Below are 17,327 nucleotides of genomic sequence, written 5' to 3'. Positions count from 1 at the left end.
AATCTCCCCACAAAGTGTTTTCGTGTTAATCCGAAAAAAAAAAATAACAACGCATCGCAGCTACCCCCATCCATCCCCCATCAGATTAGGATTTTGATGACTGGCGAAAATGGATTTTTTTTAAAATTTATTTGTTATTTATTTATTATATGTCCCAAATAAAATGTTACACGGTTCTTAACTGCAGTTCTGTCAGTCAAAGGAGAAAGGTATGCAGCATTGTGTGATTAACCCTTCAGTCTGATAAGTGTATAAACTTTCTCTTCACTTCTGGACATAATATTAGTTAAACAGATGATTTAACCGATGATTTTATTGATTAGAACAAGCTGCATTGTTTTCCATTCAGCATCCTAAAGTTTATTCAGCATCCCTTGTTGTATTTAATTTCGAAAATGTAACTTTCAGAGATCTGTAAATTTTTATGACAATCTAATAGACTGTAAATGCATTTACCAAAGATCAATTTGTTTGACATCCAATGAGCTTATGGAACATATATTATGATCTTGGAGTATTTATCTATATGAGCTTCAGCATTTTAATGACAACACTTAACCCCTGAACTCTGCACATAAAAAGGTTTATTTATCATGTGTAAATATTCCAGCATTTAAACATCAGATGCATATACACTACTATCAAATACGGATAAAAGTGTGTTCATATTATTTAATATCACAGACCATCAAACAGCAGCTATAGTGTTTGGTACAATATTCATCACAGATATAATAAAGGACAATATGTAAAATCTCCTGTCCCAAGGGCTTGTTTTTTTTTATTATACACAGAACCACTCTGATTTGGAATGGGCATGAATGGTTATACCACTCCTTCCTGTGGAAGATTTGGGATGGGCTCTAACTGGGCAGTGCCCACCTGGAATGGCCTCATCATGGACTCGTATCGGATGGCGCTGCTCTTCCTTTCTTCCTGCAGCCAATACAACATCTCAATCCTATCCCATTTTATTTTCTCTTCATATGGACGGCCCTGTATCAGAAACATCAATATTGTAAACAATTTCTACATGGATAATGCTTGATAGTACAATTTTATTTCCAAATATGTCCTCGTTGATTTTGTGGAAAACCCATACCTACTTGATTTAATGAAATTTTTGTTCAAGAGAAAACTTTATCCACAAATTTAGCAGAACAGTTTATTTTAAAATTCCCAAAATTTTACCCCATAAAATTAGATTTTTTTTTCATGTTTGTAAAAAACATATTTTGGTAATAATAAAATGGAAAAATTTTGTCAACTTACTTTATATGAGACTTCATCCTTAAAATGCTTCTTTATAAAATTTAATTCCACTTTAATCTCCTGGTCATAATATTCTATTCTCTGAAAACAGAAGGAAAATCATTGGAATCAACATGGTTTATTTACAGAATTTATGCAAAGTTATTTCACCATCTCATTGATTTGAAATCCTTTAGAGCCAAAATGTCATAATGCAGTAAGATTTCCAGTGCACATTTTCATTCATTCATTCATTGAATCAAATAATTAAATATGATTGCAAAATCGAATTCTGATTTTACCTTGTATAAATAACTCCTTTGTTTCGCTTCTTGCAATCTTTTCACCGAGCTTCCTTTGTTACCTGATATGAATCAAAAGAACGTAGAAATCAGAACCATACAAACATAAAAGAAACCTGGGGAAGATTAATCTGATTGGCATGTTTATAGTTCTTTAAATGTCTCCCCATACAAATATCCATTAGCCCACATTAACAGACTATTCCTCTGAAAATATTTTAACTTACCAGTAACAAACATTGGAAAACAAAAGGATTTTCTATCTTAGAAACACTGATTACTGAAAAAAGATGATGTGAAAGGAGCTACCTTTTTCAAAGAACCTGTTTGGGTCTGAGGCCGCCCTCTCGAACTTTTCAAGCTTTGCAAGCAGGTCTTCTCTCTTCAGAATCAGCTCTGTGACCTTCTCCCAACGGTCAATGGCCTGAAAAAGGAAGAAACATTGTATGTTTCATCTAGTACTTAAAACAAAAATTCATTCTGATCTAAAAAATTCTAGAAAATTTTCTGATATATTTTAGTTCATATCAAAAAATCCATTCTCTACCAACAATAGATTTTACACAAAAAGGGTTTTTTCCTTTACATCAAAAAATTAATGATACCAGAATTTTTGAAAATACTTGACATAGAAAAAAGAATTTTTGTTTTAAAAAATACACCACTCAAAAAAACAGAAACTCAGAAAAGTACAATAATGTGATACCTCAAACAGTTTGACATAGTACTCGTTGGTGCTGTATTTGATGGCCATGTCCAGCTTTAGGTTATCTGGCATCTCCAGGGCATTCCAAACCTTCTCCAATCTCTCCTGGGGTGTCAACTGTACATCTCCACTCTGCAAAGACATCACATAGATATTAAAGACAAGAGAACAATCTACATGTGCTTAAAATAAACAAAACTCTTTTACATCATCAAGAAAAACTACTGATATACATGTATCTTTAATTATTGTACTTTATATAGTCTCCATAACGGTAATTTTACAGCCCTGGGTTAATTGTTATGCATCATCAAAACACATATCTTGGTTCTCTTTTTAAAAAAAGAAACAACAGAGGTTGTCGGTTTATTATAAATACTCTTTTACTAATAAAACAAGATCTAACAGCCTGTTTCCACACTGGTATAATTAAGCCCACTGATTTACTCACCTCTTCAGTGCGATCTGTCTCTAGTTTACTGATAGTTCCTGTTACAGTGGTCACTTTCGAAGCCCGAGAGGTCATAGCAACTTCCCTACAAGGTCACACCAAAATTCAGTGTAAAATTCTGTTTTTTCAATTTACAAGCTATTAAGTTCACCAAGAAATACAAGTTAACATTTTTACCTGCCAGCCTTCTCCAGTTTTGCAGAGTGCCTTGCTGCCATTCTCTCCTGAAGAGTTTTGGCAGATTTAGTGGTGTCTGCTGACTTCTTCCTTGTTGAGGAGGCATCATCATCATCTGCACCATGACAAAGAAGACAGTTTCTGATTCACATTTCACAAATGCAATATTGAAGAGAGAACCAGACATAATCAACTTTAAAAGACATTATATAGTAGGTATAATCCAACAACGCAAGACAGGAAAAAACCAACCAATATATGATAGAATAAACAGAAAACTGCCACCAATAAACCAGTAATTTGACAGAGTGGAATGGATACAGTCAACCAATATACCAGGACATAGAGGACTGGATACAGACAACCAATAAAACAGAACATAGAAGACTGGACACAGCCAACCTATATAACAGGAAATAGAGGTCTGGATAAAGCCAACCAATATAACAGGAAATAGCAAGTGGATACAGGCAACCAATTTACTAGAATAAAAATGGACTAGATACAGCCAACCAATATAACAGGAAATAGAGGACTGGATACAGGCAACCAATATAACAAGAAATAGAAGACTGGACACAGCCAACCTATATAACAGGAAATAGAGGTCTGGATAAAGCCAACCAATATAACAGGAAATAGCAAGTGGATACAGCCAACCAATTTACTAGAATGAAATGGACTAGATACAGCCAAACAAAAAGGTCTGGCTTCAACCTACATAGAGGACTGGAAATAACACATCACACATACAAATCAATAGACAGGACTGGACACAGCACAACATTGCCAAATGGGATACTTATTGATTTTGTGAATAACCCTTGCCAATTAACATATATACAAGAATTTGTTTAATATTTATTAATATTATCCCGATTACACTAACAACGGAATTAGGTCCCGATGAACCAGGAAAATTTTGGCTATCGATGAAAACTGACGAATAAAAATGATTCCACAATAGGTTATCACACAACATTAGACATCATCAACTTGAAAATAATTATATACATGTACTAAAGCTCAAGCACTCTCTCTCTTTCTCTCTCTCTCTTTATCTCTCTCTCACATTAAAACAAACATTTTTTAGATGATAGAACATCATGACACCAACCTTGCGCCTCTGCAATGATCGGGTCTTTTCCTAGTCCACCCATAAGTACAGCATTTACATTCCACATCCCTTCTTCATATCTAGTTTTCTCTTGTTTCAGTTCTTCTATCTTCTTCTCTCTCTCCCTGCAAGTTAAAGTTAAAGTAGTACATAAAATAGTATATATATATATATGTTGACAAAATAGAAACAGATATGAATAGATGTAATAACGACTAAGAGAGATGAAGAATGATGATCAAAGATTAAAGATTTTGCAAGAACTACAATATTGTTTAAATGTAGTCCACATTATATGGACGCATTGTTTAAAAGTTGTACAAATTATATGATTACTTCTACCTGAGAAATTAAAATAAAGTTATCTTTTCCAAATGTACCAAAATTACAATATCAAATTTGCATGCGGAGTAACAACATTCATGACAATTTCAAACTGTTACATTTCAAAGACACAAAATCCACATTCTGTTAGGACAACTATAAAGCAATTTGACAATTCTTGAAACAAATCTTAGTTAGGATGAGTCCAATAAAATTCTTAAACTTGTTCAAAATAAACCAAAAAATTAAAGTCAATTTGGGGTTCAACATTATTCTAAGACCAAATCTCCAGGATCAAAATTGATCTTAAAGTATATTTTTTTGATACTTTTTATGTATAAATGAATACATAAAACCAAGATGAACTAAATGAACTGCTATTTAGTACAACCATACTACCTTAATGCAATTCTGGAATTTAGCATATCAATTAATTAAAAAAAGTTTTGCTTGAAGTTGTTCCAGATTAAACCAAAATCATTTGGTCAAGAAAAAAAAAGAGAAAATAGCATATAAAAGACCCCACCCCCCTCCCCCCCCCCAAAAAAATAAAAATTAACTTCTTGTAGAAACATTATTTATTTACCTAAAATGTTTTAATTGTTTAAACAGTTTATTTTTACTTTCTTCAAATAGTTTTTCCTTTCACTGTAAATGACCCAGATTTTCTGACAAATAACTGAACTACATGCAAAACTTATACTTCTCTACCATGCATGCGTTAAATTTGAATTAATTTACATGTAAAATGAAGAATGAAATACCAGTACGTGTTACCTTTTTGTGAAAATACGACAAAAATTAATTAACTGTTGCAGCTTGAGTTTATTAATCTAAGAGAGGACTTGACAAAATTACGAAATTTACAGAAGTTGGGGATCCCTACCATAGAAGCATTTTATCCTATTGTAAACATTGAAACCTCATTTTTTCATAGCCAAAATGTCAGGAAAGACTCATCTTGCTAAATCCATCTTGACTGCATTAAAACCATTTGAAGTATAAGTGATAATAAATTCTCTATTTTTTCTACACTTGCAAAATGCATAGTAAAAATAAATCTTAAAAAGATAGAAATTAACTTAAAACACTAAATTAGAGCCATTATTGCTGCAATGGGATTAATAAAAACTGTAAAATAAAATCAGCTTTGAAAGGAAGACTGCATGCCAAGTAAGAAAACATTTTCACAGTTATAGCAAGTGTCTGACAATATCAACTAATACTCATGCTGCAAGTAAACTGGATGTCTACAACTGTCAAAAAGCACCTAACACAATACTCAAAAAGGTGATCGATCTCTGACTAAAAGTGGATGCATTGTGCTCACTAATCCATGTCTATAATATCCCCCCTACTAAAGACAATTCTATCCATAATACATTAATTTCTACATTTCCCTTTCAATGAAATAGCCTAAAAAGCTTACTATACTCTGTCCCGAGTTTTTGCTTCCACCACTTTTTGCTTGATATTTCAATAATAGTAAATACCTTTGTGCTCAAACTACGTTCATCCACTAATACAAAAAATGTCCCGATTATCTGTTTTGAAACGCCCCCTCTACCGCTTCAGGTTTCAATACACATCCCGAAATTGAAAGTCTACGGAGATTTTGCATTGCAACAGCCATTAATAAGCCCGGATGATAACGTTAAAAAATTGTGCGATGTATTCCGAGTGTATTCCGAATGGAGAAAAGATGTAAACATTCCCCATTATAAATCTCCGTAAGGAATCAGTTTTCGTTCCTGTGAATTTTTCTGAGTGGAAAGGGATATTTGTTCAATGAAGATATCTTGGATATATTCCCTTTTAACGATTTCAACTGTATTTCTTTCACAGGTATGTGTAATTCTATTAAAAATCATCAAAAAGTGATGGAAGCAATAACTTGGGACAGACTATAAGTATATTCATTAAAATGAATTTCTAAGTTTTTTCCTTGGTTGATATGTGAGGTAAACAAGCTTTCTTGACCTGTGTTTCAAATGCTACTATAATGATATTGACATATACATGGAATTTCAACAAACCTTAATTTGAAAATAAACCATGAGAATTTTAAAAAACAAGTTTCTTGAATTTTCAATAATAAGCAAAAAATGTATTCTGGTGCAATTATTTTAACACATCTTTTAAATGAGACGTAAACTTGGGTGTTTCACTAATTTCACCAAAAATCAAAAAATGCAATTAACAAATACCAGTAGGGATATTTTTTTTTAATTTCAACAAACTGGTGTTCCACACACTGGTATATTGAATGTTTTCCCTCTGTGCATTCTGGACCCTTTTCCTGTGTACAGAACTATATCCCAACTACTATACACATATATACAGTATGTCATAAACGACAACGAGCCCTCCATACTTACTGTTGCAACCTCTGCTGTTTCCTGAAATCAAGTCACCGACCCATTAACAATATTAAAAAAACATCTTTTCCTGTAATTGAGTGGCCCAATGGATGATGAAATTAGAATTGCACTCTTTAAGTATAAAACCTACATTTTTTTATAAGATTAATACATTGAGAAGTAAGCAGAAGTTTAAAAGTTTGGAAAAAATGTACTGTAGATTCCTAAATAAAAGCGAGGAATTAATTTCCGCGTAAAATCGTGAGAAGCAACCATCACGGATTTTAAAATCTTCCTTTAATTTTTCAGAGAGTTTTAAAGTACATTGTATAGGAAATTTAGAAAAAAAAACAGTGATCGCGATTTTTTATTCTCGCGATTTGATACAAAACAGCGAAATCGCGGAATTAAGTACTCGCGTAAAATAAGGAATTTACAGTATATCTAAAACTTTGATTAAATTCTTACAGAATTGAAGATATTTATTATCCCATTGAACCACCTTTATTACATATATTTGGTCTGTTAAAAACACCCAATATATCCAAAAGAATATAGCCAGGCATATGAAATAATACCCTTGTCAGAATGAGTTACTTTATCAATCTTTTAAATGATATGTTAAGCGTTCAGTAACATGAATCTGAAATTATTCAATGCAGATGACCTTTCCATTGCATGATATATTTTCTCACTCCCCCTCATCCTTTGGACATTACATTTACCTGCATGATTTACTACTTAAAGTTGGTGATCTGAAAAGGTTACTTAAGTTTTCAGCAAATCCCCTAGAATACATATATAATGAGGGCAAAGAACAAAAACATTTTTGCTCCATGCTATTACATACTTATGTCTTCAAGACTTGAATGTTTATATATAATTCCAGTCCATCATAGTAGGGTATGAGATGGATATCTAATAAACACCCAAACTCAAAAGCAAAGAAAAGTGTCATATCAATAATTCTTTAAAATTATTATATTCCAAGATTTCAAAAGGAAATTTTTTTTAGAACAGTTTTAACACAACCCAATATACCGTAATTGCAATAAAAATGTTTGACTTTACCCATCAACCCATACAATATAGTACTGATATCATGTGTGTTAGTTGGGTAACTTACTTGAGTTCTGCCAGTTTGCTGGGTTGACCACCTGCTCTGGAGTGAGGTTTAAATGGAGACATTCCCATTCTTGGTAAATTAAAGCGAGGCGTAGGTTCCTCATCTTCTTCCTCATCCTCATCCTCAGAGTCATAGAAATGAAACACCACACCCATATAATCTGACTCCTAAGAAAACAAATAAAAGTACTGATTAGTGAAATGTCATCCGGCTTTTCTTAAATAACATTACTGGAATCATGTTATATTGATTTTATGACTATTTAAAATTTGTTTGAATCTTTTTTTTAGACTAGACCCAAATAAATAGATTGATGCAACAAATACTTAAACATTTATCAGAAAATAAATTCACGGCAAATATTTTATTAATTACATTTACAAAAGAATCAAACGTGTGTAATCTTTCATTTACATACTGTAATAGTGTTTATTTACGCAGGTGGTAAAGTACCCGTTTTCTATAGTTAAACAATAAGCATGGATTTTATATACGATAATGCATGATTTACCACACTAAAGTTTTGATTTTTTACTATATGCGCGGGAGTATTTTCTGAGGTTTTAAGCTTACCGCGTAAGTATTGTAAATTTTCCCCATGCTTAAATTACCACTTTTACCGTAACAAAGACTGTAGAACTTACTGTGGTGGACAGGTATTTCATGTAATCGTCGCTGGTGATGGTACTCCGCCACCACTGTAGCCACGAGGCGTACGTCCTGGACATCTTCTCTGCCACAAACTTAGGCATGTTTTCTGTCTGCTCCTTCATCTGCGCCATTTTCCGTGGATTGTGCATGAAGTCATGAATCTTATCCATATTTGGAGTCTATGTATAAATTTACAATGACAAATGGATAAACAGCTTATAAACTGCTACAAGTAGCTAGTGGCAATAAAATTATATATAGATAATATGAAAGTGCCTATGACAAGAAATAAGAATACCACTGCATGAATAAATATTTTTTTCTTCTTCATCTAGTATTTATGCATGTATCTTGAAATGTATTAAAAGGATATATGATTATATGAAACTACATTTCAGTTTCTAGAAAACATGTACATGTATATTTTACTGGTACATGCACTGATATGTGTACACAATTTTACAAATGTATAAATAATGAAATATTTGTATACAACTGCAATATTCAACATGTTTAAAACACCTTTTTTAAACCAGAAATGCTACTAAATACTCACAATAAACAATTCCAAATCATTGCAGCAACAAATGAACGACAATGAACTTAAATTTACAACAAATGTGAAGTGAACTGTGAACAATATGCTTAATTCATGGTTTAAATTTATACCTTATTCAGATATTTACCACCAATCATCTGTGATAATACATGTACAAATGTGAGCACTGTGAACACATGAACCATATACAAATACATGTGGAGTTTGCTTAATCAAAACTTATATTTTCTTTGAAAATCAAAGGTGGTACACACATGTACATATAACATGCTTTGATATTTACAAAAATATACAGAAACAATGACTATATCTCTGTACCTTATCTTCAGGGGATATGGAAAATATAATTTAGTTTTTAGTTTGATGACGTAAATTAATTACATACATGTATATTACAGTGCTTGTTCAATATTGTAGTATATAATGTACTCATTATCTGTATTACTTTTCTATTCACCTCAAAATTAGTTACAGGTAAGAATTAGATTGATTTGTATTATGAAAATTTTAAGACTTACAGTTGGACTAAATGTATCTTCACCCAAGAAATTCTTTGGAGGATTATGAGGTCTAAAAAGAAAGAATATCATTTTAATAAAATTTACAAGTTACTTTATCCCACAAGCTGTGTCAGAACTGCTATATATTAACTGGAATTACCTACGGCTGTTAAATCTTACAATATTTTTCAGAATTAATGACAAACATAATGATGTGCAAAAAAAAAAAGAAGTTCAAAGTTATCTTTGAAGTCACTAATTCAAAAATAACAAAAGACCATTACACAAAAAATAAATGAACCTTTTTAGAAATTTATACCAAAATCAAAAAATTTTCACCTGCTGATTTTAAAAAGAAACCAAATTCTAGCAAAACTTACGTTCTGACCCATTGTTTTGGGTCCATTTCCCCCCAGGGGGCCTTTTGACCTCTGTTGAGGGCGGGATTGATGACCCTCTGGCTGGGCCTCTTTGCCAGTGTGGAGGAGGCCATGGTGCCTGATAGATTCACATCCTCAGCAGCTTTCTGTACCATTTCATCCTATTAAAATTAAGGCAATTAGAGACTAAATACAAGTACATGCAATTATTAACACAGTTTTTTTCGAATGTACGTGCATTCATGTAACATGTACTAGTAATCAATCATTGTTTAGCGTACATCATGCATTTTGTACTTTCATGATGATCTAATTTTTTTCTATTTTCATCATCATAAAAAAATATACATTATTGTCAAAATTTTGTGTGGTACTGTTTGCTAAACAAACTTTGAAGAATGCATAAATTAACTTGTCTAAATAAAAAAAATTATGTGATACTGTATACTTATATTACGCGAGTACTTAATTAGTACCTAATTAATACTTATGTGAAAAACTGGATAAACAGTATTGAGTCACAATAACAAGGCTTTGTTCTAATAAGAGAGATAATTTTCCAGTACCAGGTAAGTCTTATCATTGGGTAAATGAAGTATTTTTTTACAGTGGTCACTGTTGCAGATAACTTACATCATCCAGTCGGAGATGATCAGTGGGTACAGTCTTCATAATTTCCCTGTAGACTTCCTTGATTTCATCACTGAGGAACAGATTCTTGTCCAAGTTTTTAACAGTGGCTGGATCAATCTAATGAAGTCAGAAAAATGTTTAGGTCATATGTTGAACATAAAAACAGGCCGTCTAAGGTTACCTGATAAAAATTGAAGAAGGGGAGATAAATCCTCAATACCTCATCAGTGAGTTCATTGTATACAGTTGTATATCCATCGATGGTGATTGATGACATGCAAACCCGCTCTGAAACTCGGATATCTGATGCTCTGACCTCCATCTGTAAAAGGGGAGAAAACCCATTAATCTGTTACTTGTAAATTAGTTGGCAAAGGATACTATAAATCCCAAAATCTGATCACTGCATGGTAAAGAGATTTGGACTTTATTACCCCTGGGAGTCTGGCACTGACGGTCGCTGGCTGGGGGTGGGTGGGCTCTCGGATCTTCACACTGAAATTTCAATTCAATAGGATAAAAACTCCTATCAATCTGCAGTCAGTCTTGAAAAACTGTATTTCATTGAAAGTACTGATAAATCTTAAAGCATTTACTTATCATTAATCATTAAAAAATTTAGAGTTATAATATTATTTTTAAGGTAAAATCTAAATGCACACACCTCTGTTCTTGGATGTCCCTTCTTTCTCTCTCTTCGAGTTCTCTCATCCTCTGCTCTAATCTCTCTTTCAGGCCATCATGTTTGGCACTCCTTGTGATAGCCTACAAAGATTTATCAGAATATTAAGATCCTGACTCTTCAATTGAATTACATCTATACATCTACCTTAATCAACATCAACTGTTGTGCTGTAATTGCAACTTTAAATCATCCAAAAATACCAGCATAAGAGAGATTGTTTACCTGTAGCAATGGTGGCAGGTCCTCCTTTATTTTGGGGTCCTCGGTGTCCTGAGGACGCCTCACGAGGCGCTGTAAATCCTCAGCAGCATACTCCCGCGTTCCCGGCTGTGGCTTTTTACTTGTGTCAACTACAATCTTCTCCTTCTTCTGCTAGAAATAGGAGATCAAATACAGGTTATGTCTTGAAAATATCATCAATTAATGATTGTGCTTAGAATCCTATAGCTATCCTGGATGTTAATTCTACATGATGATTCTATGATAATTATATGTACCTGTATCTTATCAACTGAAGATATTTCATGAAAAGTATAGTCCATGTATTTGTCTTCTCAATATATCATCTTGTAAACTGGTAAATGTCCCCCCCCCCTTCCCCCTTTTATTTTATCCTATTTGCACTAATTGTCAACGGGCATTCAAAACATGGGGCACTTTGAAATTGCAGGTCACATGCTCATTACTCAGTAACTTTAAAAATCAGTTGTGTCTGGGTAAAATGAAAATGGAATATGTTATTATGTACTTGCGCAACTGGGTAAAAAATAATACAGCGAAAAAATGCTAAGTAATGGATATTATTATAATGATCATTTGAAATCCTATAGCAACATTTGTATTGTTACTGCTGATAACTGGGTTATTACCTGTAGTTTCTGTTGAGCCATTTGCCGCTTGAGGATGTCAATTTCATACTGAGCAAGGATGTCCTTTTTGATGGAGCGGTCAATACCAAGCTCTTCCAGAAGCGTCTCCCCAAACTGGATATCGGGCAGGGACCGAGATCGCTGTCAATCGAGGTCAACAGGTAAATACAGGTAAAAAAGACTAAGGAGACATATATAACATACATATCTTACTCATTGGTTAAATAAATTCTAATGTTACTAATATAAGGACTCTAAAATATCCTCACCTTTAACAACACCTTTCTTCTTGAAAGATCTTCCTTTGATACTCTGTAATTAGAAAAATTACTTCTTTGATTAAAAATTCACTTGTAGCATGTAAAAATACCAATGTGCCTAAAGCTCAAAAGTCTATCTTTTTTTTTAATTTCAAAAATGAAAAAAAAAAACCTAAATGTTTAATCCCTCTCATTTGTTTTATTAGGTTGTAGACAACTCTTGATGAAATCAACTGGACTTACCCTGAGGTTTGCAATTCCCTGTCAGAGATTCTAGAAGCTTTTCCTTCTGAGGCTGAAAAAAGATTTTCAAATTCATTGTTACATGAATTAAAATTTTCTCATCATATAAAATGCCACCAAATACCAGTATTATTTTTCTGTTTATACCAGTATGTTAAGCTTCATTTATACCAACCTTCTGAAGGTGTCCTTAGGTCTCTCTCTGGGAGGTCTGTTAGGAGACCAAGAACTTTATATGTGTCCAGAGAGGGCATGTTCTCCACAATCTGTACACAGATGAATCAATTAGAAATCTTAGAATTAACATGTGAATTCAGAATACAGGGAAGCAAACAGAGAGACAGGGATAAAAAGAGGCAGAAAAACAGAAATCAGAAGGGAGAAATTTTTTTTTAAAAACAAAGTTTCTATTCATTATATTAATTAATTGCTAAAATTTATATTTTCTGTTTCTTAAGAGAGAAGCCGCAACAAGGCTTACAATGATAAGACCTGACTAAAGCACCAAGAGAGAGAGAGAGAGAGAGAGAGAGAGAGAGAGAGAGAGAGAGAGAGAGAGAGAGTTATCAGCTTACCTGCTTTGCTTCTTGCTCTGGAGTATGAAACCTGAAGCGCTTTACTTTAGACTTAGGACGGCTTGTCTGTATCTGCAACATGTTAATAATAAAAAGTCTTAAAATAACAAAACATATAAATACATACAATGTATACTGTATTCAAAATGTAAAATAATGTAATTCAGTTGGGGCTTACATCTCCTGTATACTCACCATCCCTTTAAAAGACAGAACTGGAACATCTGACTTGGTTCGTACTGGTTTTTCTGGTTTGGCTGAATAAACGACATCTTCCCCAGTATCTCCCTCTTTGTCCTGTTTACGAATGTCCTCCACAATGTATCTCCGAATTGTCAAAATATTAAAACTGTAAAGATAAATTCATAACAATTTCATTCCATTATAGTGGTTGCTACTGATAAGGTGTTACATGCATACAATTTGTAGAATTACACGAAAACACCTCAACTCACAATTTATTTGCATCCAAAGCTAGCTGGGCTTTAAGTCTGCTCATGTTTGCTGGACCACTGAAAATGCCTCTCTGATTTAAAACTGAAAAAAAATTCAAATTCAAGTCATTTTGGTAAAGTATCATCTATCATTAAGCTAGCACCTGTCATGTTATAAAAACTATTGACTTTTTGGCAAATTACAAACCTTGTGCTTTTTTGGTGTAGTGATTGAACAGTTCTTCACAGACAGTTACAATGTGTACAGCTATTCTCCTGTTTAGTTCTTTGTTTTGTTCTGGACTCTGTAATTTTACCAGTATTTTTTTTCATTAAATATGCAAAAAAAGAAATTATGCATAAATTCATCTTCACATCTGACATGACATTTCAAAAAAAAAAACCATTGACAATAAAAGTGGTATTGCAAGTTTCTGATTAACTTACCAAAAATGGGTCATCTATTTGTCTTCTTATTTCTGGCCATATCAAATTGATTTCACCCATTAGAATTCCAGCCTGAAAAATAAATCATGGTGGTTCAAATGACAGACAGCCTGGTTTTGCATATCAGATCTACAGTATCAGAAGCATTAAGGGTGACTTTATAACTGGCCTCATCATGGACAGTAATTAATGACCAGGTTACAAAGGGTATATTGAAACTTCAGACTTCAGTGCACAGTGACTTTATAAAAATCATCAAATGTACCCTTTATGCGAATTAACTTTAGATGAAAAAGCATGTTCAAATTATCACACCTATCCTTTATACAATTTATTCTAGACTGATCGATCGAGAGAGTGTGTTACAATGTAATACATGTATTGATCATGCATGATTTCATTCACCATTGTAAATGTACTAGGTACTTTATCTCTACTCACCAGATTTTGCTGATCATCAATGGACAAATAAGGATCATCAGGTCTAGCTTTAATTCTTCTCCGCACAAATTTGGCCAGTTGTTCTAAACTAGATGGTTGCTGTCGGATTTCTTCCTATAATTTTATTTTTCAAATATGAAATAAAATGTTCTGTATAACTTACTGTACATTCCATACTGAAACTTATCAAACCTTCAAATGATGTTAATACTGTACAATATTCTATGCAAAAGATAATAATAATACAGTGTATATTTAAGTTAGCATACATTGATGGGAGTATTGGGTCTTTCAAGTTCAACTTTAGGTTTTCCTTCAGCATCTGTAGAAATATAAAAGGACACAAAATGTCAAACAAAGGATGAATAAATGAAAGCACTGACAACTATCATGACAATCTAATTAATATGCTGCAACATGTCAAAAATTGGGAAGTGGATGGAAGTTCTAATTAGATTGTAGTCATAGTGGAGTATATTTGGCTGGTGAATTATTACAACACTGCAATTGCATTTCCTACATTTTTAAAATCAGAATTGTATATTTACATCACCATGATTTAATATTGGTACATGTAATTAATCTTCCATACCTTCTTCATCCCCATAAGTTGTAAATAAAGACAGCGGCTCTAAAACACCCTTGATTTTCTTCTCAACATCACTCTGAAAAAAGAAAATAATGCAATCTGCATAAAAATGTCTACTAAGATTAAAACCATTGAACTGCATGTAAGTAAATATTTGCTCTTTTGTGACATAGAAGAATATTTCTGTTGGAATAAAATCACCAACCATCAGTGTCATTTTTATCAGATAGATACAGCATAATTACAATTAGCAAACTGTCTACTAAAGAGGTAAAATTTGAAAGTCATTGAACTTACGTGTGTGTAAGCGGGCCATTTTAAGGGATACATCTCCCCCTCTTTCTGCACTTTCTCCTTTTCCGGAGGGGGTTCGGGCATGATGTCTTTGCCTGGGATGGGTTGCCGCTTGGGCAGTCGAACCTGCACCTGGATCGGGTCTGCATGGTAGCCTGCAAACTTGACGGCAGTAGTGTCAGAGGTGGGCATACTTAACCTATAAAATAGTCATGTACATTTGAATACATGTATGAAGTTACACAAGCTTATAAATACTTCACACTATAGAGATTTTGTCTTCAAGAGGTAATATACACTTGAAGTACGCATATGCACAAGAGAGTATATACCATAAATATTTACCTCTTATGGAACTAATTTACTAAAGAAACATCTTATATTGTGGAAATGATGGTATTACTGTAAAGTTTTGGTTATAAACATTATAACTAGCATGTAGGTACATGGAAAAACATTGGATAATATTGTTAAATGGCAAATCAATGACAAAATAAGGTATCTGTGCATTAATTTACATAAAATAAATTAAATGCAGAAAATGAGGGAACCAGTTTTACATTTATCAATACTATCATCATGACCATGCAGCTGAGAACTTAACTATTAAGGAAAATTGAAGTTTTGTCATTTACAACAACCCTCCACAATATGTTATTTTTGGAACATGCGGTCATTCAGCAAGATGGACCGGTAAGAACTCACCCCAACTTCTTGAACCTAAAGTTTGGTTGATCATCACTCTTTTTAAGAATTCCCTTTCTTTTGCCATGATATGACATTATGACAAGACTCCCTGTATACTAGGTGATTCTACTACTTATGAATTTGAACACTTAAAACACATCCTTGAAACAAATACTTTTTAAAACAATTAAAAGACCTCATATTTAAACTGCTCTAGATTTATCAGGTATTTCGTTATCAAACTGTTGACTCTGTTTAACTATATTCAGGAACAATTGCTGGTCATTTAAATCTTGTTTTAAGGTATTGTTTCAATTTAGATGTGTTATCTTACTATCTTAAGTTTTGAAGCTTTAACAAATTAAACTCAAGGACTGTGAGAAAATCTTTTTCATGAAGACAGACGCTGATATCATTAGTAACTGTTTCAACTTTGGTAATGCCATAGTGATTATTTGTCAACATATCATTGAAGACCTTCAATTCAGACATGGGATTGGCCATGAGGGATTTGGTGAAAGACCTGCATGAATGGCAAAAAAGGTATATAAACCACCTTAGTATATCTAATTACATGTATTTTTATATGAATATTTTAAAGTTGAAAGTATCAAATTGTTGCTCAAAAAATTAGGGGTTGAACATTAAAATTCAACAGCAAGTGTACCAAAATTAGTTGGAATGAATTCTGATTCACAAGTTTTATATATCGGTATTTATTAGGATAATTCATGAATAATTGTACCTGAATTGTTCAATGGAAAATACCGAAATAATCAGATATCAATATTGGTTTAACTGTTGATATTTGGTTGTACATGTATATATAAAGTTCCATAAAATTGATCCCCTAATTCTACATCTCCTAGTGTAAACAATGACAAAGACTAAAAAAAGGTCCAACATAGAAAGAATATACTAAATATTCCTAAAACAATTTTTGTAAATCAAAATATATGTAAGGACGAGCGATGGACCTAATTTGCTTTGCGCACACATATACTGCACACCAAAAAGATGCGATTGTTACAAACATCGAATTCTCAATGTTATATACGACGTCACAATCACTACAACTTAATGAAAAATTGCTTATGATGCAATATTTATAAGTCGTTATTTATCAAAACACAGTTTATATGGTACATGTAGGGTAGTGGCTGACTAGCTTGCTACAATTAAACATGCTAAAATATGCTAAGACTTTTCAACATTATTTATCTTGCACATATTTCTATAGGGGATGTCAGTTTTGTAGTGAGTTTT

The 17,327-nt window shown here is 32.8% G+C and overlaps 1 protein-coding gene across 3 annotated transcripts; it reads right to left on the bottom strand.

The window, feature by feature from the left end:
- Positions 1–566: 566 nt before the first annotated feature.
- On the bottom strand, positions 567–16,253 carry LOC105338754 (coiled-coil domain-containing protein 87). Of its 3 annotated transcripts, XM_011444030.4 has the most exons (33): positions 16,080–16,253; positions 15,378–15,573; positions 15,084–15,156; positions 14,761–14,813; positions 14,492–14,605; positions 14,051–14,122; positions 13,812–13,908; positions 13,625–13,706; positions 13,365–13,518; positions 13,170–13,241; positions 12,770–12,860; positions 12,595–12,646; positions 12,361–12,403; positions 12,092–12,232; positions 11,445–11,594; positions 11,202–11,302; positions 10,972–11,032; positions 10,758–10,859; positions 10,538–10,654; positions 9,905–10,065; positions 9,543–9,594; positions 9,135–9,161; positions 8,459–8,644; positions 7,815–7,981; positions 6,707–6,727; positions 4,005–4,129; positions 2,888–3,002; positions 2,711–2,795; positions 2,260–2,391; positions 1,863–1,977; positions 1,554–1,615; positions 1,273–1,353; positions 567–996 (listed from the first exon to the last, which is right to left on the bottom strand). In XM_011444030.4, the coding sequence occupies exons 1-33, from the start codon at positions 16,154–16,156 to the stop codon at positions 826–828; spliced, it is 3,348 nt and encodes a 1,115-aa protein (XP_011442332.3). In that variant the 5' UTR covers positions 16,157–16,253; the 3' UTR covers positions 567–825. The 3 variants fall into 3 exon arrangements, with proteins under 3 accessions (XP_011442332.3, XP_011442346.3, XP_065942811.1); XM_011444044.4 differs by lacking the exon at positions 6,707–6,727; XM_066086739.1 differs by lacking the exons at positions 6,707–6,727; positions 9,135–9,161 and adding an exon at positions 7,414–7,443 and having other exon boundaries at positions 16,080–16,252.
- Positions 16,254–17,327: the final 1,074 nt, after the last annotated feature.

This window comes from Magallana gigas, chromosome 6 (genome assembly GCF_963853765.1).
Source record: "Magallana gigas chromosome 6, xbMagGiga1.1, whole genome shotgun sequence".
Taxonomy (NCBI): domain Eukaryota; kingdom Metazoa; phylum Mollusca; class Bivalvia; order Ostreida; family Ostreidae; genus Magallana; species Magallana gigas.
This window is presented reverse-complemented; position numbering and strand designations above follow the sequence as displayed.